This window comes from Nothoprocta perdicaria, unplaced genomic scaffold (genome assembly GCF_003342845.1).
Source record: "Nothoprocta perdicaria isolate Ctin4 unplaced genomic scaffold, notPer1 scaffold_118, whole genome shotgun sequence".
Classification (NCBI taxonomy): Eukaryota; Metazoa; Chordata; class Aves; order Tinamiformes; family Tinamidae; genus Nothoprocta; species Nothoprocta perdicaria.
In genome coordinates this window covers 572,691-594,693 of record NW_020454294.1, presented here as the reverse complement: position 1 = coordinate 594,693, position 22,003 = coordinate 572,691, and the positions used below count along the sequence as shown (strand labels likewise).

At 48.3% G+C, this 22,003-nt stretch overlaps 1 protein-coding gene and 1 long non-coding RNA gene across 2 annotated transcripts; one reads left to right on the top strand and one right to left on the bottom strand.

Moving 5' to 3' along the window:
- Positions 1 to 1,070: 1,070 nt before the first annotated feature.
- On the bottom strand, positions 1,071 to 3,017 carry LOC112959712. Its single transcript, XR_003251656.1, has 4 exons — positions 2,937 to 3,017; positions 1,668 to 1,847; positions 1,460 to 1,570; positions 1,071 to 1,320 (listed from the first exon to the last, which is right to left on the bottom strand). It is a non-coding gene; the product is annotated as an uncharacterized LOC112959712 (long non-coding RNA).
- Positions 3,018 to 11,304: 8,287 nt separating this feature from the next.
- On the top strand, positions 11,305 to 12,795 carry LOC112959678 (inositol 1,4,5-trisphosphate receptor-interacting protein-like 1). The gene has a single exon (XM_026053741.1). The coding sequence runs from the start codon at positions 11,305 to 11,307 to the stop codon at positions 12,793 to 12,795; it is 1,491 nt and encodes a 496-aa protein (XP_025909526.1).
- The last annotated feature ends 9,208 nt before the right edge of the window (positions 12,796 to 22,003 follow it).

Sequence of the window (22,003 nt, the reverse complement as noted above, 5' to 3'; positions counted from 1 at the left end):
TATTCTTCAGAGGTCCTATCTCCTGCACATGGTGTCCCATCTCCTGATAATGGTATCCTTGGAGCACAGAGCAGGGGGCATCTTGCATTCTGCAGGACCCCAGCTTGGGCCATGGTCCTCGGCAATTGTGGAGTTTGGAGTCTGGCGTGGAGCAGGGCAGACGGAGTTGTTGCTCACATGCCCCAGATGGACCAAACTCTTCTCATGTCACCATAGAGGAAAACACTCTGCTTTAGTCGTGAATGAGGAGGAGAAAATGCTGCACCTGATCCACCACACTGCTATCACCCAAACTGTCTGGAAAAGCACACAAGCATTTTCAGCACAGGTTCATTCCCCATCACAAGCAGCTCTGGCAGAACTGGTGGGACTGACACTCTGGGGTTCCTGTGCCCCCGGGAACAGCACTGTGGCTTCTTGCAGCATCCGCTCAGAGATGAACCTGCATGAGTCCTGAAAGACTAGAGCAGATGAGGGCTTGGAGAGGCCAATGCTCACGCACACTTGTGCAGCCAGGATGGGGATGGTGCAAGATCCTGCCCTCTGCAAGGAGATGCAAACTGCTCCATGTCTGAGCGGTCAGGCGGGCAAGAAGCTGTGGAGCGTTTTGTGCTCTTCCCAAAATCACTGGTCAGAGCAGCTACAGTTATTTAACTGTTCAGTCTTCCATCTGCATCTCGAGTYGGCCACATTTTACTGCCTGCGAATTGCTCGCTAGGAGGAACTGTGGAAAAATTTCCACTGAAAGTCTATAAATGTAATCCCTTAGGTGAAACTCCATCCCAGTTGTAACCCAACTCAGCAAATGCTAATGCCCTGTCCCTGCGCTCACATTCCCACTGGAGCCATTTTCCCTGGACAATGGCCTTCTTTGCCCTGTTAGGCACAAAAGTAGGCATTTCCTTGGAGGAAATTCATTTAGATTTTCAGACAAAAAAAAAAAAAAAAAAAAANAAAAAAAAAAAAAAAAAAAAAAAGAATAGGGAGAATGGGAAAGAAAAAAACTTTTCAATGATCTGGGAAAGTATTATCAGACAAAATCTTTTCTGCTGAAGGGAAGTACTTTCCCCAGGCCATTGAGACGCTTAAGATAAACATATTATTTTAACTTTAAATGAAGAAAATTAGACAGCTCTGCCATTTATTTTTACCGTCACAGATACTGTGATGATAAAGTCATTGAAGTCCCGGTTTTATTTTTGATTCAAACATTTAGCCTTCAGTTCATTTCTCACAGTTTCGGAGCCACCATAAATTTCACTTTGGAGGTGCAGAATGATTAATTTCTCCAGCACATTTTTGCTTTGAAGAGTCTACTGGCTGTTAATAAAATAAGCCCTGTTATGTTCTCTTCAAAGTGGCAAAACACAAACACACGTGCGTGCTTTGGGCTGAAGGAGGCAGCCGAAAGTCTGCCTGTCAGTGGGAATTTAGCTGGAAGAAGGAGGTGGGCTCTTACCTCACCGCCCTGGGGAAGAATGATATGTTTGTTCAGCCAAAACCGCCGTGCACAGAGGCCACGAGAAACTCGGGACTGGGTCTCCGGAGCTCCTGATTTAGAGGGTGGAGTCTGGGGAATGAACGTTGCGTTTTGTTAGAAAAACCACTGGTGTTTTTACAGCCTAGATTTAATAAACTTAATTTATGTCTGATGGAAAGTTAAATACCTTGCAACTCCGCGCTTTGAGTTCAGTGGAACATACTGGACGTTCAGTGTCCGACCCGCAGCAGAATAAATGATGTGTCTAGAAAAGCTCGTGTGTCTGAGCACATGGACAACCACGCAGCAAGCGGAGGAGCAATTCCGAGCTTGGTGGCCTCCTCCACAACTGGTGGACATGGACCTGCTAATGACAGCAGAGAGTTAGCTCCAGACACTTGGGATTAGCCATTTTCTAAAGGGCAGAGTGAGAAATAAAAGCTGAGGGGAAGTGCTGGTGCTTTGGGCAGGAAAATGGATGTTTAGAGCCACTTCTGTCGCATGTCTGCGGCCGCACTGCCGGCCCAGCAGGGAGGATAGAGGTGGAGGGAGAAGTGGAGGAGGGAAATAAGAGAAATAAGAATAGGTCAGGGGTATCTCATCAAAAKGGTTTTCTGTGGAAAAACGTCTCTCTCCAAAAAAATCCCCAGTTTTCCTTTTGATAAAATATTTCCAGTTAACATGAGGGAAATACACGTGAACTATTCCATTTCAGTCACTCTGATCTAATCAAGAATGTGCCATTGAACGTGACGTGTTTTGGTATTAAATGAGCTTAAGATCATCTGACAGTATTTCCCCTTGATGCATCTGATGCACAAGGACTGTCTTCCAGGGCTCAAGTCCTCTCTGAAGATAGGACTCTTCCGCAAGGCTACATGTCCTATAAATTTTTCACTATGGGAATTACTTGACTTTCAGAGCAAGGTGGGAAAGGAGGTTTCACCTAGAAAGCCCTCATCACAGAGAAGGGAAAGACAATTGGTCTACACTTCCYAGGAGCCAAAGCAAAATGGCGAGGAAAAAAGAAATTCAGGCTGACAAATCAAAGTATTTCAATGCCAAAAGACAATTTCTGCTAGAAACACACAATAAGAAAGTCTATCACCAKGAAAGTAGAAAGAAAATCTGAATTTTCTTTGTGTAAGATTTTAGGGTTTGAGGTAAAAATAACTGCTTGAATATCCATAGTATCACTATGAATTTTACTAATCCGCAAGGCCAGACTTCGCTATTGCTAATGCAATAATTTTCTGCCTTTATATCTCCAGAGCCTTATAAGGGCAGGTTGGCTCATGCACAGGGTAGACTGATTTTCACCAGGTCTCCTGCTAACAGCACTGGGTRCTAACTGCCCTGGTCCCAGAATGGATGGGAGTTTTCCCATTTGTGGCAGCGGGAGCAGCCATGAACAACAGTAATTACTGAACCCTCATGCCAAAATTAACCTGAGTACCTGTGAGGGGTGACTCTGCAAGATCTTCACCACCACATCACCCTACAGACCGGCCCTCTAGAAGCAGGTCCACTCTTGCCCTCTATCTCAGCTGAGAGTCTCCAGAGGGCTGGATTCAAACCTGARTGACCCTGGAAACCCCACAGCTGAACTAACCCAAGAGCCTCACCCAGATCCTACACTCAGGTGAGATCACTCAGCAGTGATAAACCCTCCAAACCAGCAACCGGGATTATTTACACACATCAGAGCAACAGCAATGTGCATCCTGGGCTGCAAGGCCAGCTCAGACCTGTTGCTGAGGAAGCAGAAGAAGTGATAGGGATGTTATTTATTAGGGACCAAGCCAATGAAAACATCCTCCAGGCCCGAGTGTTTCATTTGCTGCACCGCTGAGGAGAAGCTGCCACTAATGACAGGATGAATAACTCTACAAAATATATACTATGGAGCAAAAGGTCTTCATTACAATGAAACCTGATTCTGCTGTTGCAGAATAGGGKCTGACTGAGGGCTACCTGGGCTGTATTGGGCCAGTGTCCTTCTCCCATGYGGTCTCCAGGACTGCCTCAGCCTCCTGCCTCTCTGGCTGGTAGAACATGAGCTAAACCCTCCCTGCCTTTGCAGACCCCCAAGCACAGCGAGGAAGGAGAATGCAAAGGGAAGAGGTGATCAGAATCTTACTAATTGCAMACATTTATTGCTTAGGGGTTTTGACAACGGGACCTGCAGCATTTGCCCTCTTGCAGACCTACATTTGACTTTTCCTCTCTCAGTTCTGCCCAGACCAATCTCACAAAACTGTCTCAGCCCCTCTCTTTCCTCTGGTCCAGTGTGCAGTTTTTAAGGGATTTTACTGGGTACCCCCATTTCCTCTCCACAGCCACAGGCCTGTGCCCAGGGCTAGGAGAGCAGCTCATCTGTTTCTCTTTAACCTGGATGCAGGTACAGCTGCTCTGAAGYGCATTCCCTGCGGGTTAGCTGCTAGCACTGACCCAAGGCCACGGCCCAGCCTATCTGAGAGGCTTATCTGCATAACTGCAGCCAGCTCCCAGCTGTCAGCACYGGGCTATATCCTGCCCCAGATTCATCCCGCCAACATTTCAGGGGTCTGCAGTGGGATGGCAGGGTGGAAATTAAAAGGAAATTTGGCGATTCACATCCCCTTTACACCTGARCTGTCTTTGTCACCTCTGCTCCCACGGTCAACTCTTTCCCTTCTGCTGGGTGATGTCCTGACTTGCTCCATATCCAGCTTGCTSGAGCCTCACCTGTGTATTCCTGAGAACACACTGGCGTAGCACTGTTCCCTGCTGCACCATTTCACCTGAGCAGGATTCCTTTCTCCTTAGGATATCCTGTTCCTTGGCTTTCCCACTCTGGCTTAAGTATCCAGACTCCCTAAGTAAAAAGAAATGGAACAATACAGGGTCGTAACACTTGCACAGCAGTTTCCATTAATTGTTACATGAAACATGCATGATTCCAGGAAGCATGTTGTTTTGAAATAGCAAATTTTCCATTTTTCCTTACCCGTGTTTTGTATACATGTCGTTTTAATCTGCTTGGCAAACACAGAGTGTGCGATTGATGTGGCTAGGAGAGCTGCGTGTGACTTTATCCATTCAATCGCTCGCCCTATTTTTAGATCTACGCTTTTTGTGATCTGCCTTCAGCTTGCCAAATGTCTCTTGCAGTTTGTAACTCTTAACTCAGAGCAGGCGAAGCATGTGAACAGGGACTCCCAGGATCACAGCCTTTTCTGGAGGAAATTCAAACCCTGGCAGAAAGAAACCAAGCCACTTTCCCCTAGCGTGAGACTTCCCCACCATCTATGACCCCACCAAAGCCTCTTCTGACTCCAGGGTGAGGGTAGAAATCAAATGGAAAAAAAAGGTCATGGATAAAGGAGTTGCATAGGCTCTAACATCAAGGTGTATGAAGTTGCAAAGTACAAGTGACTCTACAAAATACAGTTTGGGTGAAAAACTGCTCTTGATCTGTCCTTTGCCCCTACCACAGCTTGTCAAACTTGTTGTGAAGGCTTCAGCCAAGAATCATCAGACCATTGGTTTCAAAAGTCTCCCGAGGAACAGCTCAAGAGACACCAGCACACATTCTCATTTGGAGCGATACTTTGGTTCAAAATTASTCCTGAGGAGACACCAATGCCCTCAGGCAGCAGTGTGTGGACAACTCGCTCTATCACCATGAGGTACCTGTGCTTCCACACCTTGCTTGCACCGCTAGATCTTCAAGCCATGGTGGCTGCACCCAGGCCAGGTTATGTTTCCAACTCCACAGCATTTGGAGATCTGCGTATGGTCCAAGTGCATTCTTGAGAGTTGCCGTTCATGTCTCCAGCGAGACTGGCTCACCAGTGACCAAAGGCCCTAGTATCCCATGTTTGTACGCTTTACTSCTGCTTTGTGCTGCAGACCTCAAGCCTTTTATGCCATTGCTGCCGTGGCCTGTTACAAAGCTCTATGTTCAACACTGGCACGTTTCGCTGAGCCCTGTCCTTTGCAATATAATAATGGATTAACCCTTGCTCTTTGCAGTGACCTAGCTTGTAGTCTGATTGACGGCTCTACTTGTTTGCTTGCATCTGCATGAGTAATAGAAGAAAAGAGATCAGGACACAGAAGAAACAGCTGACAGGGAGGAGGAAAAAAAACTGGTCAGTTGTTTATTGTCATTTCCTATTCTTTGTTCCACAGTAGGTTTGATTTGGGGTAGCCAAGCATTTGGAAAGAACTGTCTCTCCTGCCTCATTACTCATGCTGCTTAAATATGGCTGGGGACCTGGTATAGGCAAAGATGTTTTGGGGAGAGCAGAAGTATCTTTAGCCATTCATTAGCACGCTTCAGGACCCACAGTGGAATACATAAATCTGCTTCCAGCTACAGACTAGTTTATGGCTAGATTTCTAACCTGAAAGCAGTTCTCATTATAAAGTATCATTAAAAAAATATTAAGGTGCATGGTAATACACACAGGAAAGACAGTAGAATGAGAATAGCAGAGTCCCGGGAGACTTTTATGCACTGTCTATGCCAGACAGCAGGATTTGCCTCCTTGCTTACTGAGCAGTGAGACGGGATGTTGTTCCCTTCCTCCATCTACGTTATCAAGTCAATGAGCCTTGTAATGCATTAACCCTACTTGACGTTGTGAAACAAGACCTCTGTTTGACTGATCTATTGCCCCAGTGGTTAAGAGCAGGATCTGACTGCTCGGTTAAAGGCCCTGCAAGCGCAGGGCTTGTCTTGCCCAGCTGGGAGGAAAGGGAACAAGTATGACCTGATTCCTGGCAGGACTTCTGCTATTGCTCAAAGATCCTTGCTGCATGGGGCAAATGGGCCACCCCAGTGGAGAGCAGAATCACTACGGAGGGTTGATGGCCAGCAAGATCACTCCAGTTTCTCTCCTCTCTGGTGTATGAAGCAGTGCCCAGGCTAGAGGACATGCTGAGGGATTCTGGTTCACAACAAGGTCACACTGTGGGGAACACTGGCAACGCAAGGGGACTTGCCAGCTGGAAGAGAGCCAGTTCAGTAGAGACTTCATTGGGTAGGGTCTTATCGTTGATAAAAGCCAGTCTGTCCTGGGACATGCAGAGAAGGCTCAGATAAAAAAGAGGGAGGTCGCTTTCTCCCAGGAGCTCAAAGGGAGAGAACCGGAGAGACCCGGGCAGCAGACACAGAGAACAAGTTGTTCGTGTTAGTGCTGACAGCTGAGTCAACTCCTTGAGCATGAGGGAGGCGTTTCAACATATTTGGAGGTCTGGGACCTCAGGGAAGTGTCCCAGACAGCATGACGCAATCACCTGGGGACAGGTACGGGTGGCCAAGGCTGGCAGTGTGGGCAGGTTATGTGAGAAAGTACCAAGAGAGGAAGGATTGTGAAGTTCTGAAGATGTGGCAAGAAGCCCATGTGAGGCATAACAGACAGAAGCACAGAGTAGGAACAACTAAACCAAACCATCTCACTGGAGACATCTCCTCTGCACTTGCAGTTCGGGTAATTTCTGGAGGCCAGAGGGGATGAGGAAACACCACTCAAAGAGGAGCATAGCCAGAGAGATCTGAGCTTGAGGATCCCATCTTCTGGAACCTTAATCACAGCAAGAGTAACATTGTCACTGGAAACAACAGTTTTCCTTTATGTCCAAAAATATTCCTCTCTGTAAGCAGGGCAGTTCTTTTTAAATCCAAATGCCGGGGAAAAATCTAAGCTTTGTGGCCAATGAAACAAGAAAATTAGTATGAGATCTGCTGATTAACTGGGATTGTCCCTTCTTAGGCAGGATCATCAGCAGAACCTGTGGAGTTTGCAGCAGTTTCTGAGAACACGCTCTGCGAGTGTTTGGGCTTTCCTAAGACACCCTCTATCTACCACACAAACACTTCACAGCAGAGTGGTTCCTTTCTTCCACATGTGAACACATCTGGCCCGTACCTTGAAAGCATCAGTGTTAAAACAAATTCTCCTACCTGGAGTAATTAATGGTGCAATTTTCCTTTTCAGGGTCAGAAGGTAATTACAGAGTGAGTTAAAATAGAGGGAGTATCAAAGGTGTCCTGGCACATGCCTTGGGCAGGAGGGAAGTCCCAGGCTGTGATATTTAGGGGCCTCTGCCATAAAGAGAGGGGAAATGAAACACCATATAAATACAATGCTTCTAAATATAGCCACTCTGGATGTGTGATAAATATCTAGATAGAGATAGACAGACTGCTCCCACATGCTCACTCTGTGCTACGATTGCTTCTAAAGGCAACCCCAAATAAAGATACAAATTAAGATCCTAAAAGGAAGTGTGAAGGATGAAAATTATACACCGAGACATCAGAGAGAAGGTGGAAAATGAGCTCTGACAGATACGCACAGGCTTTGAACTACCTGCACACATTGTGCGAGAATTAAGGGCATGAAAATAGATTTTTTTTCTCCATCTGCAGCCATCACAAGCAAAATCTGCTCGAAAACGGTTCACTAGGGCAGTGGGACCATGCAGCACTGGAAGAGGAAGCTTCGCCCTCCCTTTCCTTTGCTTTTCCTTGCCTTTGTGCAGGGCGCACGGCCGCATGGAGTAGCACTGCCATCTCCCGGGACGTGCCAGCACCGGCTCTTCCCACACGGCTTCCCACCTGCAAAGCCACTGCAGCTGACACAAGCAGAGAACTGTATTTATTTTGGCTGCCCAGGCTCAAGGCCAGGTCTCCAGAGGCTCTAACGCTATTTAATGTTGTCTCCCGGTACAAATCCTGTGCTGGAAAGATCTGAATCTCTGCAGTCCCAGGCTGTCGGCAGTTTTTCCCATCTAACAGAAAAACAGGAWCAGGTGCAGGAATTCTGGTTAAAAGAAATCAAAGAAAATGGAGTACAATAAATAAGATATTCTGCAAAATATCTGATTTTTCTGCTCTGCCAGGTAGCATCTTTTGTCTGCATTACACTTATAATGTTGTGCAGACATGCACAGGCACATCATTTCTTAGAAAAAGGAGGGAAGGAGGGAAGGAGGGAAGGAGGGAAGGAAAACAAATTTACTGGAACCTTTATGTGTGATAATGTTTCCTTGGACAACCAGATCTCCTGAAAAGGATGCACAGCACCGTGAGAAGGATACCCTGAGGTCACTTCATGGGTAAAGTCCCCATTCCCAGATGAGGGAAGGGTCTCTTTGCCGCACCTGCCTGTGGCTGCAGGCAGGCACCCGCAGCAGTGCAAAGCTCTGTGAGGAGGCTCTGACTGCTGCAGCCGCGTTGTCTCCTGCTCCAGCTGCTCCTCAYGCTGCTGCRTCTGCTGCTGATCACTGTCGCCACTGCTCAAATTATGCCTGCACTGTGAAGCTTCAGCTATACACAGAACATTGCTCTGAACCTTGGCTATGGTTTCTAAGGCTATGGAAGATGTTGAGTAGCCTGGCTGTTTGGAAGGCCAGCGGACCTCTCTGGGGACCTCCAGGCAGCACTACAGGTACTGCAGGAATTCATACATGTTCTCCAGGAGATCCTTTCTGTGCCATCCTGACAGAGACATTGACTGTGAGGAGAATCAGTACTGCTTCCAAGTGGGAGGTGGAAAATCTCTTCAGGAGGTGGGCAAAGGGCTGCAGTCATCTCAGCAGAGACTTGTTACTCTCACTCTGGGTTCTCCTCAYAGCAACAAACTGCTGCTGCTCAGGCCAGAATGCAGATTGCATTTGTTTTTTTCTATGGCAGAGTCTGGGGCCATGACTCACATTCACACGCCCCACTTCACCCGGGGGATGTAGTCTTGTCCTCGTTTCCCCTCAGAGAGGTGTGAGGTCGTTGCAAAGTGGCTGCAGGTGTTTTTGACCAGAGAGGCCTACAAAGGCCTGTGAGGCACTAACACAGCATGTGAGAGGGAAGTCACCAATGAGTCCTAGTGTGTGGCTGGCCTGGATACTGGCCCTGAGAGGGAGAGGAGCCAGGGGAGGTGTCACAGAATGTTCAAGGTTGGAAGAGATCTCTAGGGATCATCTAGTCCAACCTTCCTGCYCAAGCAGGGACACCTAGAGCATGTGGTAAAGAGCAGGGTGGCGTCCTGGCGGGTTTTTAMCACCTCCAGAGAAGGTGTCCTCAAGCAAAGGGGACTTTCTTGCGCTTTCCATCCTCTGTGCTCCAGCATCCTGCAGGGAGATCCCTGAGCATCGAGACATCAGAAATAACTACAAACTTGAGCTTGTCTGCCCCTTGCCACTGTGTGTGCTTGTGCTTGTGCTCTGCGAGTTCCTATCACCTCACCAACCTGAGGAAATCTTGTGGACGGGTATCCATTGAGTAAGGCCCCATTCCCCCATACTCAGAGGCAGGGAGCTCATTAAAAGAGTTGAAAGAAGTAGTTTATTGGGATCAGTGCATAAGGTAATACTCCCATGGGGAATGGGGTTCTTTGAAAAGGTGGTCATGGGGGCTCTGCCACACGCATCCTTACAAGGGTATCTTCATTGGGATGCGGTGAGATTGCCCAGACTGTGCTAATGGTGAACTCCCAGACCWCTCTTCCAGCCATTTAAAACAGTCTCCTGACATGATCTTGCAGCTCCCCGAACTCTCACTGTGCCTGAGCATAGATCTCYGGCTCCTGCTGCAGGTGCTGGAAGAGACTGAGAGGGTTGGCTGTTGGGAAGCCCAGTGGCAGCAGGRCCTCCCTGGGCACCCTCTCATTGCCTAGCAAGAAGTGGTGCAGCTGTTTCTCCTCCAAGGAGAGGCACCTCTAGGGGCCAGTGCAGGACACGGCCAACATGAATGGGATTTGGGAAGGTTTGTCATGCAGCAAATGCAATTGCCAATGCTGCATCTGGCCAATATGTGCAAGGTGGTAGAGGTGCTAGTGGGTCACCTGCTCTGTACCTGTCATGTCACCTTGAGGACTRCTCTGCTACAGCTAGAACCATGCACTGAGGTGGGAAGCAACTTTGAAGGCGGGAGCCACAGAATCACAGGATGGCTGAGGTTGGAAGGGACCTCTAGAGATCACCTAGTCCAATCCCCCTGGCTCCAGCAGGGACACCCAGAGCACAGGGCACAAGGCGGCATCCAAGCGGGTTTTGAAGACCTCCAGAGAAGGAGACTCCACAGCCTCCCTGGGCAGCCTGTGCCAGGGCTYGGGCACCCTCACAGTAAAGAAGTTCTTCCCTCATGGGGACACCATATACAGCCTGCTCATGTATGTCCACCTGCCTCAGAAAATATTGCACCTCCCTTTGAAAGCTGAGGACCTCCTTCCACAGTCCCTCTTCTTCTTTCTTAGAAGGGCTAAGGGATTTTGTGGTGCTTTTACCCACTTGCTGAGGGGAGCCCATGGACATGCTATGGTGCTGCTGCTGCATGGGCTTGTAGGCGCTGGTCACAAAGGGAGGGCACATCACAGAGGCACCCGCAGGTGTTGGCCCTGCAGCACTGCTGGGCCACCAGCACTACAGCCTGGGCCAGCCCAGGCTGCTACAGCCTCAGCAGGGTGAGTGTGACACGGGGGCAAGGCTGGAGGGCATGAGGGCTGGGGCACAAATGCTGACTCCCTCCCAYGGCTTTCTAGTGATGCAGGAAGGCCTGAGCCAGGGATAGGAGCACACTGTGTGAGGGACATGGCCCCTTGGGGGCTGGGGACAGAGTGAGAGGGGTTCTGAGTGACCCAAGGTACCCAGAGATGCGTTGGGGACGTGGCAGGCACACACAGCTGAGCAGGCAGTGCTCATGAACACCATCCTCACTGCTCATGAGCTCTGTCGCTCCTCTGCCATCCTATCCCTGTGTGCCTGCAGCTCCTGCCTCCGTTCCATAAACTCTCCCACGCAGCCTAGCTCACCTGCTGCTCTCCCACCTCCTCTAGGCCATGGCTGGGGTTACGCTCTTCCTCTTGGCTGTGCTGGGCATCATCCTGCAGCCTCTGATGGTCGGTGACCAGATCGATCTGGCCACTCACCAGCGGATGCGGCAGCGTGAAGAGCAGCTGGGTCAGGAGATGACTTGGCTGCAGCAGGAGTTAGAGAAGATCCCTCCGGAGCCACAGAGCAGACTTTTCCTGAAAGACCTGTTCCCCATCATGTGGAAGGTGTGGCTTTTTGGGGCCTTGGCTGCGAGTTTTGTGTTGCTCTTTGGATTCTTATGGATGATCACCCAAGAGAACCTTGACTCTGACGAGGCAGAGAACAGCACTGACAGCAGCTCCTCCAGCAGTGAGGAAGAAGAGGAAGGCCCCCTCAATGAATGGGATCTCGGAAGGTTTCTCGTGCAGCAAATGCAGTTACCAGTGGCGCACCTGGCCAGTACATGCAAAGTGGTGGAGACACTGGTGGAAAACTTGCTCCATGCCTGCCATGTAATCACCTTGGGGACTGCTCTGCTCCATCTGGAACCATGTATTGGGGTGGGCAGCRCCTTTGAAGGCTGGAGCCCTCATGGGGACCCCGTGTACAGTTTGCTCGTGCCCCTGAAGCCACCCACTGGGCACTGCTTCCACACGGAGCTGGGCGCTGCCGGGGAGCTGCCAGCGAGACGTGGCCACGTTCGTGTGGAGCTGGAGTGCATGTGCTCGAGGCAGCGGCTGCTGGGYGACGTCCAGTGCTTCCTGCACCATGCTGAGGATGAGCAGGGCAGGGACCAGGGCCCCTACCTCCTGCAGTACCTGTGCAGCCACTCCTACCTGGACGTAGAGAAAACAGCCCGCTGGCTCCAGCTAATAGTCACGAACGCCTGGCTGCTCTTGCCCGCATCACACCGCTGCCACCTGACCGTGCTGCCCTCCTTGCGCTCCTGCAAGCTCTGCCTGGAGAACGTCTCCAGGAAGACCTTGTCCATTGAGATCTTGTTTGGGGTGCAGCAAGGTGACTCTGGAGTTTTCCTGACCAGCAAGGAGGCAGAGGCCGGCATGTCCAGCAGCACAACGTGGCAGGAGAGCTGTGCGGTGGCCGAGGTGCTGTTCTTCAGGCTCATGGCCAAGCAGACTCCTCGGGACAGCTGCCACCTGACTTGTCTGAAGATCTTTGCGCATCTCCTGGAGGGCACTGGCTTTTCCTCAGACTGCTTGAAAACAATACTGATGCACCTCCTCACAGTCACACCTCCGTCAGGMTGGCACAGAGCGGATCTCCTGGAGCGCATGGAGGAATTCCTGCAGTACCTGCAGCATTGCCTGGAGGAGAAACAGCTGCACCACTTCTTGCTAGGCAATGAGAGGGTGCCCAGGGAGGTCCTGCTGCCACTGGACTTCCGAACGGCCAACCCTCTCAATCTCTTCCAGCACCTGCAGCAGGAGCCGGAGGCCTATGCTCAGGCACTGCAAGAGTTCGGGGAGCTGCAGGATCGCATCAGGAGACTGTTTTAAATGGCTGGAAGAGAGGTCTGGGAATTCACCATCAGCACAGTCTGGGCAGTCTCACTGCATCCCACTGCAAGGGCCCTTGCAAGGAGGCAGGCATCAGAGGCCCTTGTCATTACCTGGACAGCAACCACTGAACCTTCCTGAGAGATACCATTCCCCATGGGAGCATTATCCGAGGCTCTAAACCCAATAAACTACTTTTTTAAACTCTTTTTAAACTCTTTTCATGAGCAGTGTGTCCGTGAGCATCAGGGAATGAAGCTCCACCGCACCTCAGGTATACCTGTCCACAAGATTTCCTCAAGTTGGTGAGGTGATAACTCATAGCACAAATATTTGTGCACATTGGCCTGTCCCATTTTCTCYAATTCCAGACACTGAGTTTGCAGCAGCAGCAAATGTGCTGCACAGTGACCTTCCCAAGGTGCAGCAGATGCGCTGCTTCCCGTGCTCCACAGGCAGAACTCGAGCGCCCCAGCCAGCGCCAGCACGGCCAGCAGGAGCAAAGCGTTGCAGGCRTCCTGCGCTCCAAGCACCCACATCTGCATTGCAGGTGGGACACCAGCAGAAATACAGCCCTCCAGTGTTGGGACAGACTCACAAGACATGGTTTAGTAGGCATGGTGGTGACAGGTTTACAGTTGGACTTGAAGATCTTAAAGGTCTTTTCCACTAGGGCCTCTGTCCTGCTGAGACCTTAGGGACACGACTTCTAGTCAACTGTTAGGACCATTACACCAGTGGCATGGCCTGGGGCAGTCGGCATGACGCAGAGGAGGCAGCTGTGGCTGCCCTGAGTTGGGGCCTGTCCCAAAGACTCACATCTGGAAAGAGGTGGAATTACAGAATAGGTGGAATGGGTAAAGACACTGCAATGCCTCCCAGCTGATGGGTCTTCAAGAGTACATTCAACTGGAGACTCTCATCCCTCTGCACCTCCCACCTCAGGGTTTAGTGGCTGCAGATGGACCTTCCCACTGCAGAAACCCCTCCCCTACAAATGCAATCAGTTGTTCCCCATCTGCCAAAGCTGCCTCCCCTGCCTTCCAGGGAAGCGACCACCTTCATAAGTTGCTCTGTTGAAGGAATTACATAATTGCCCCACTTTAGCATAGCAATTAGGCAGTTGCCAGTTTAGGCTGTTGCAGAAATTACAAAACTGCTAGCTGTTATCCTAAGAATACCACAGTTGCCATCTTAAACTGTTTTGCCCAACCCTAGGTCTACCCTTATCTTCCTAATTAGACACTGAATATTTTTCAAACTAAAAAGGTTTATTAGCTGCAATAGAGGAGAGACCRCACCACAGCTTCTTAGGTTTATTTATCCTCTTGCTACCTAATTGTAACCCGCCCCATCCCCATAGTCTGATCCCTGTGCCCTTGTTGTGGGTGACCACAGCCCCCCATGTGATGTAGCAGGGGCCTCCACAGCTTCATCACTTCTTAGGCAATGAGAGGATTCCCCAGCCCCGGCCTTTCCCAGCCCACTCAGCCTCTTCCAAAGACATGGAAGTGATATCTAGGGTGTCTGGAGGATGTTGCTCATGTGGTTGAAGTTTTGCAGTGYATATGCATTATGAGCAGTGACCAGAGAGGTCTGGCCATGCAGCAGCGGATGCAGCAGTGTAAGTATCAGCTGATGCAGCAGATGGCTCAGCTGCCACAGGATTCTTTCATTTTTCTCCCCTTTATCCTTTTCAAGAAACCGGAATGAAAAAGATCACTGCTGAAGAAAACTTTAGTGTAATTGTATAATACCTGGGTATAAAGTCACAGTGTAAAAACAAAATGACCCGTGTTTGAAGACTGAATGTTCTGACCACAGCTATGAGTAACAGATATATTTGTAGGAGAATTGTTATACGAAGGTGTAGAAATGGAGCTTATTAAATAGTTTTAATCCTAAGCAGAACAGGAAGTACGACCACAATCGCATGGCAAGGAACCTCCATAGCAACTGATAGCATTTTCCATTAACACGAAGTTAATTTCAGGCTATAATTAGCCTAAGGACATAATGATGTAGCAAGATAACTAGCTCTAGACATAGAAAAAGGAAGGTTGGTCAGTATGGTGGAAGGCAGAAGAAACAGGAGTGGGACTTGCAGAGTAAGAGTGCTGTCCCAGTGCGTGGTGCCACAGAGAGGAAATGCACTCTGCCCTCCATTCCCACCGGATCTCCCTACGTGGGTTTCCCTGCAATGAGCTGGATAAATACTGCAAGTACTACAAGTGTGCGTTGCTTCTTTTTCCCTGACCCCATAACTGCGTCACTGATCCGTCCTGGCTTTGGAACCAAAGGTATTAATTAACTGTATTACCAGACATGCTGCCTCCTTGATTAGTCACAGTTTACCAGCAATCTGATACTTACTGTCCCTGCCCGCCTCCCTGGGGCCTCCTCTGATCCCCTCCATGACTGGGCCCCCTTTTCAGCCACCAGTTCCTGCCCCATAATRCTGTAACAATGATGGTCTCCAGCCCCACAGAATGTAAGTGTCATGAAGATAAGGACAGTTGTGTTAGGCTGCCATGTGGGCTTGTGGCTCCTTGTGGGCCCAACAAGATCCTGCCTCTGCTTGGCCATAGGCCTGATCTGGACCCTGACCCATTGGTGACTGCCCAGCCCAGCCTGGGCCCATCCATATCTCTGCAGAGGTGCTCAGTGTCCATGGCTGGTGCTTCCCAGGCTGCCCTGCTCCCTTGGAGGACAATGGATGGACCCACACTCCAACACCCTGCCACCCTGCTGCAAGAAGCCCCTGACAATACCGACATCGGGGCTCAGAATTCCTTACTAGGAATATACACCCAACTCATCCACAGCCTGCCCCAACCTAATAGATCACACTGTTGATAAAGCTGCAAGCTAYAGACTAGATACCAACTTGTCAGTGGGACAGTCTCAAAGACAGAAGTGAACTGGGCCAATAGAAGTCCTCCTATTGGACTGATTTACGAGCTGGAGATACACTGCTTCTTGATAGCTAGAGCTCTTGGTACTTCTGCAATAGAAGACAATAGACAATAGCTATTTCTTTCAGCTTCTCTTTGAAGAATGTGTGACACTGAATAGGTCTGTGAGTCCATCTGGCCCAAGAGCTGTGCGGGATGGGTTGCCATTGCCAACAATTTGTTTTGATCAACTGGGATCTAGGAACGATATRTCTGTGATCTCTCTAGAGCACAGGTATAATGGTGGCTGGTTCATCAGGTAGTTGGTACACTAGGGAAGTCTATCTAGCCACGTTATAACTCTCGTTTCAAAGCAGTTGTAAGAAGCCAGCCTTCAAATTATGATGTTTTATCCATAGTAGCTCCCTGCATTTTGGAAAATGCTTAGATTTGATGACTGGAGTGAGTGGCATCAGGAGAGCCCAGTGACCCACGCCCTGAGGTGGGAAGAAGTCAGTGATGGTACTTTGGTTCTGCCTAGATCACTCTTCTTGCTGTGACTCTCAGTCAGTAGCTACAGCAAGAGGTATAGCCCCAGAGACAGCCATAGTGTTTTGCAGCTCTTAATCTAACAAGACAAACAGGAATAATTCTTACATTGATGAGCAATGAGTTCCTCTCCTCTTCTTCTACAAAGGCACATATCCTTAAAGATCTCCTCAAAGATCCTAGTAATAAAAGCAGATACTGTGCTTTCTCTCTTGACCCCCTTGCCCTCTTTTCTTCTTTCACTCTGCAAATGTCCTCCCAAGGTACAAACCAGATGTGATGGAATGGAGATCTTTGAAACCTGCCTGGATGCGACCCTGTGCCAYGTGCTGTAGGTGTCCCTGCTTGGGCAGAGGAGTTGGACTAGATGATTTCTAGAGCTCCCTTCCAATCTGAACCATTCTGTGATTCTGTAATTCTGTGAATCTTGATAATTATCTGTATATTTTACGAGGCCCTTTAAAATTCTCAGATAGATGTGAGGAAACAATCTGAGAAAAAATGATGTATATTGCAGAAGTAGAAGCAAATAAATAATAAAAATATTCTGCCTGCTTCCTTGCAGACAAGGGCTTCTTAGGATCTGTGTACAGGCAATAAATTGCAAKCTTGGAGATGGGGCTAAAGAGTACCCCAGTTCAGTACAGACACTTCAGAGGATGCACAAGAGAAGGTTTCCTGGTACCTTACCCACTCTAATCAAACCATTGCATCTGAAGTCAACAATAAAAAAAAATTATTGGCCCCTCTGTGAACAATTTTTTTCTCCTCAGAGGTGTTGAGAAAAGAATTCACTTGTGTTATCYGAAAGAATGAAGTGTGCAGGTGAAGAAGCGCTATGTTTGCACATGGAAAGGGACTTCTCTTGTCTCACAGAGYTGAGAGTCCAAGGGACACAAAAGGGCATAGGGATACCTGCCATCATTTGTGTGGAAGTATTTGAACTCTGAGGAAGAAACACACCTTCGACACTCTGTAGCTTCAAAAGAAGTRAAAGGAAACATGGCACATCCTGTTTCTACAAACTCTTTTTTTTTCTGGTCACTTTAAAGAAAATCTTTAAGCTCTGAAAGGTTTGCAAAGTTAYGTATCTTCATTCATAGTTTTCCTGTTTTCCTCTGAGTTCAGGCAGGTTTGTGTGTGAAAGGACAACTAGCACTTGACAGAGCAAAGCAATCTGCTACTTCTTGTTTACACTAGATCATGGAAGCTAATCTCAGAACTTTAGCATATTTTTGTATTTTCAAACACAGTAAGAACACAGGGGCTTGAAGAACAAAATAGATTTTAAATGCTTTGTTGGTGGCTGATTTGCTTCAGTGTTTTCTCATGATTAAAACAGTCACTTGGTGATTTAACAAGGAAACTGTGTAGAAGCCAAATGAAAATGATGGAAAGCCTAAGGTTAAGCAAGTTAACCTGGGTGACATCTAATCTACGATACAGCCAAATTCAGGTCTGTCTGGTTCCAAAGTCAATATCTTCATTCAAAAACTCTGCTCTCTCACTATACAAGTTCTTCTCAGCAGTGGCCAAATTCCCACTGAAGCTGATGAGAACAAGCTCAGACACTTACATAAGCAAGTTCATATTGTATGGGAACCAACCTTCTGAAATAAGTAGAGGTTATTTCTGTAGGCAATGGGCAGTGATATGACCAACTTTTTTTTTTTTTTTTTCATGAGAAACTAAGTCTCTGTTTTGTGGTGTTCTCTGGAACATAACAAGTCAAGGACCTCTCATAACTCTTAAATCACAGAATCACAGAACGGTTGAGGTTGGAGGGGACCCCTAGAGATCATCTAATCCAATCCCCCTGCTCCAGTAGTGACACCTAGAGCATCCARGTGGCATCCAGGTGGGTTTTGAAGACCTCCAGATTAGGAGACTCCAYGGCCTCCCTAGGCAGCCTGTTCCAGGCCTCTGTCACCCCCACAGTGAAGAAGTTCTTCCTCACATGGAGATGGAACTTCATCTTGTTTCAACTTGTATCCATTACTCCTTGTCCTGTCACTGGCCACCACMGAGAAGAGTTTGGCTCCATCCTTTTTACATCCTCCCCTCAAGTATTTGTACATGTTGATCAGATCCCCTCTCAATCTTCTGCAAGCTAAATARGCCTAGCTTGCTTAGTTTTTCTTCATATAAGATAGATGTTGCAGTCCCTTCATCATCTCTATTGCTTGACTCTCTAGAAGCTCCACATCTCTCTTGTCCTCGGGAGTCCAGAACTGCACCCAATGCTCCAAGGGTGGCCTCACGAGAGCAGAGTAAAGAGGGAGGATCCCCTCCCTCACCTTGCTGGTAACAGCCCCCCAGGGGACACCACAGTCCACAGGCCTCCAACAGGACTCGGCACCRTTTATCACAACCCCCTGACCATTGCCATCCAGACAGTTCATGATCCATCCCACTGTCCACTCATGTAACCCACACATCCTGAGCTTCCCTATGAGGCTGTTATAGGAGATGGTGTCAAAAACCTTGGTGAAGTCAAGGTAGATAGCATACACTGCTCTCAGCTCATCCAGCCAGCCAGTAATCCCATCATAAAAGGCTATCAGGTTAGTTAAATGTGCCTTCCCCTTCTGAATGCATGCTGACTCCTGATCAGCTTCTTTTTCTTAACATGCCTAGAGATGGGTYCCAGGATGAGCTGCTCCATCACCTTTCCTGAGGTGGAGGTGAGGCTGACCAGCCTGCATTTTCCTAGGTCTTCCCTCTTGCCCTGGAAGGCCTRTCTCAGGAACATCATGTGAAAAACCCTGAGGCAGCTAAACAGCCCAAAGAGGTTTTGTTAGAGATTTCCATGACTGGAGGGAGGGAGGGAGAGAGAGGAGAAAAGAATGCAGATATGAAGCCCATCAAATAACATATATATCAATACCTCACTGAAGTCATGGGGTAACTAAGAAGTTCACAGGAAATATGCATTCTTGGAAGGGTCCCTTCATGCTTGTTAAATGGGATAACTAGTTGGCCTCTTGGAAAGATACAGATTTTCAGCCACTGAGGGGAGTCCTCTCTTAAGAGAACTAAGGGTTTCAAAGGAAGAAAGTCCAGGAAATACTCCAGGAACCAATCCAGGCAGACTCATAGACAGCAGCATTTATGATTGTCTGCAAGCAAAGACTGTTCTGACACTGTGTCAGAAAAAAAAATAAAGGCTAGTAATTCATTAAGACATGCAGACCCTTGGGGTCATTTACTCCTCCTGACACTGAGATACAAATGAGCGCTTACATGGAATGATAACACAACCACAACTCCTTGGTATGCCCTAGAAATGTGGAAAGAACCTCAGCACTTACCATTTTGATCATACAGAGTTTATGGGGTGACATATCACTAAAAYTTATGGGGATTTTGCCTGGCTCAGGCATTTGTGTTCTGATTATCATGAACTTCTCTGACATCAYAGGATCACAAGATAATTCAGATTTGAAGGGACCTTAGGAGATTTCTAGTCCAACTTCCTTCTCAGTGCTGGGTCAGTTCTGGGGTTGGATCAGATTTGTCAGGGTTTTACCCAGTAGAGCTTTGGAGGAGCTCCGAGGATGGAGACTACACAACCTTTCTGGGCAACTTGCTCCAATGCYTGAATGTTTCAAGGGGGAAGATATTTTTCTTATATTCAGCCTGAACTTCTCTTGCTTCAACTTATGTCTGTTGTCTCTCATCTTCCTACCATGCACCACTGCGTAAAGCCTGGCTCCTGCTTCTTGACAACTGCTTATAGGTGTGATGYGTTCACAGTATTAAGTCATTCTAATAGGTTTCCTCCAAAGCCATCTCTGCTCAAAGCTGAAAAGGGATGGGTCCCTCAGCTGCTCCTCATAGGCAGATGTTAAAGACCCCAACCATATCAGTGGCTTTCTGCTGACATTGCTTTTATCAATGGCTTTCCCATATTGAATGGCCAAAAACTTCCTACATATGATCTCATGAGTTCTGATTAAAGCAGGATTTCACTTAATCTGCTGCTTATTTTCCTGTTCATTCAGCCATGGATGCTCTTGGCCATCTTTGCTGCCAGGATGCACAGCTGGATAATACTCAGCTTTCTGCTCATCAGCATCCCCGGGTCCTTTTCTGTAGAACTGCTCCTGTGGGGCAGAGCTTGGCATCTGTTCTTGTCAAATTTCATAAAGTTTCTGTTGGCCCATTCTTCCAGCTTGTATGGGTCACTCTGGATGATAGCTCTGCTTTTGAGTGTATAATCTGTTGCTCCCAGTTTTGTATTATCTGCAAACTTGATGAGAGTGCACTTCACCACTCCTTCACGTCACCGATAAAGAAGTTTAACAGAACGGATTTTAGGACAGACCCCTGCAATCCTCCGGTTGTTAGTGGCCTCTAGGCAAAGTACAGCCTTTTTACCATGATCCTCTGAGCCCAATTACACAAGCACATTTTGCCCATTTGTATTTTGCRCCCTGTCACATTGTAAAGCCCTGTCTTGGATACACTGCACAGGAAATGTTGGTAGAAGAACCAGGCTAGACCAGAATAAACCATTGATGCTTGAGAGATTACGCTGTGGGAGGTACAAATTGTTGCATGCTGAATACTTGGATACCACTGACTGCAGCTTGAAGAATGCACATGTTYACACTGGTGAACATCTAGCCTTTTACAACAGAACAGAATGACAGAACATCACTATTATCAGCTACWACAGCACATTATTATTATTATTCAATGTGGAGCGCTACGGATGAGTTCCAAACCCATTGCATTTTCATGAGGCATATATGTGTTCATAAATGCAGATAGTGCCCCAAAGGTAGATCAGAGAGATTCAGGAGGTGGCAGTTGAGGTTTCTGAGGGAAAACAGAAACAAAGGAAGATGATAGATGACATCTGAATGCTTTAGGAAGCCTACTTCTCTTATAATCTAGGAATAATCAGGCTTAGTGAATGTCCAGGCCAGGTGGCCCATTTATGAGATACTGATAACATGGAAGCCCACATTAGGAAGCCCCTTTAGCACAAGCTCAAGCACCTGCAGACATAGCCTTAATGGAGCTTCCTTTTTAATACAGCCAGGGCAGAACTGGGCAGTCCTGCTTGGAAACAAGCAGTCCTGCTGGGGGAAACAATCTGCTCACATGGGCAGACCAGTATTTACACCCTACACCCACTTGCCTCTGTCCCCAGCATCTCCCTGCAAGCTGTTGTGGCCTTGCAGTGCCCTGCCCTGGGCTGTGAGTGGACAAGAAAGTCCCAGGAGACTGGCCTGGGYCAGTCTGAGCAAAACTGCCCCTGGACACAGAGCGAGAAGGAGATTGGGTGTCACTGAGGCTYGCCCTGGAGTCCAGTTCTCCAAGACAGCTGGAGGCAGAGGGGGGAAAGCACTATTCCTGCAAGCGAGCTGTCCTGTGGGCCTGGCGCCTCTGTCCCCCAGAGCCTGAGGCCAGGGCCTCGCAGGCAGCGGGAGATGGACACCTGCCAGCTCCTCGCATCCTGACCCACGTTTCCTGAGAACTCAGCAAGGCACAGTTTCACAGACAAGAGGAAATCCCTAAACTGCACAGAGCCCACAGAGTGGAAAGTTGTTTTTCTGTTTTGTTTTGTTTTTCTTTACTTTTCTCGGTGTTTTTTTTTTTCCCAACTTCCCCCTGAACAAATTGGCCCGCTCGCTGTCCTTGTCATCGTAGGATCCCAGCGGAAAGCCGGTCTGGGTTTGCGTTTCCTTCCTCAACGAAGGCTTTCCAGGAGCGCGAGGGATTTACCGGCTGCCAGCTTTCACTCCCTTGCAGCC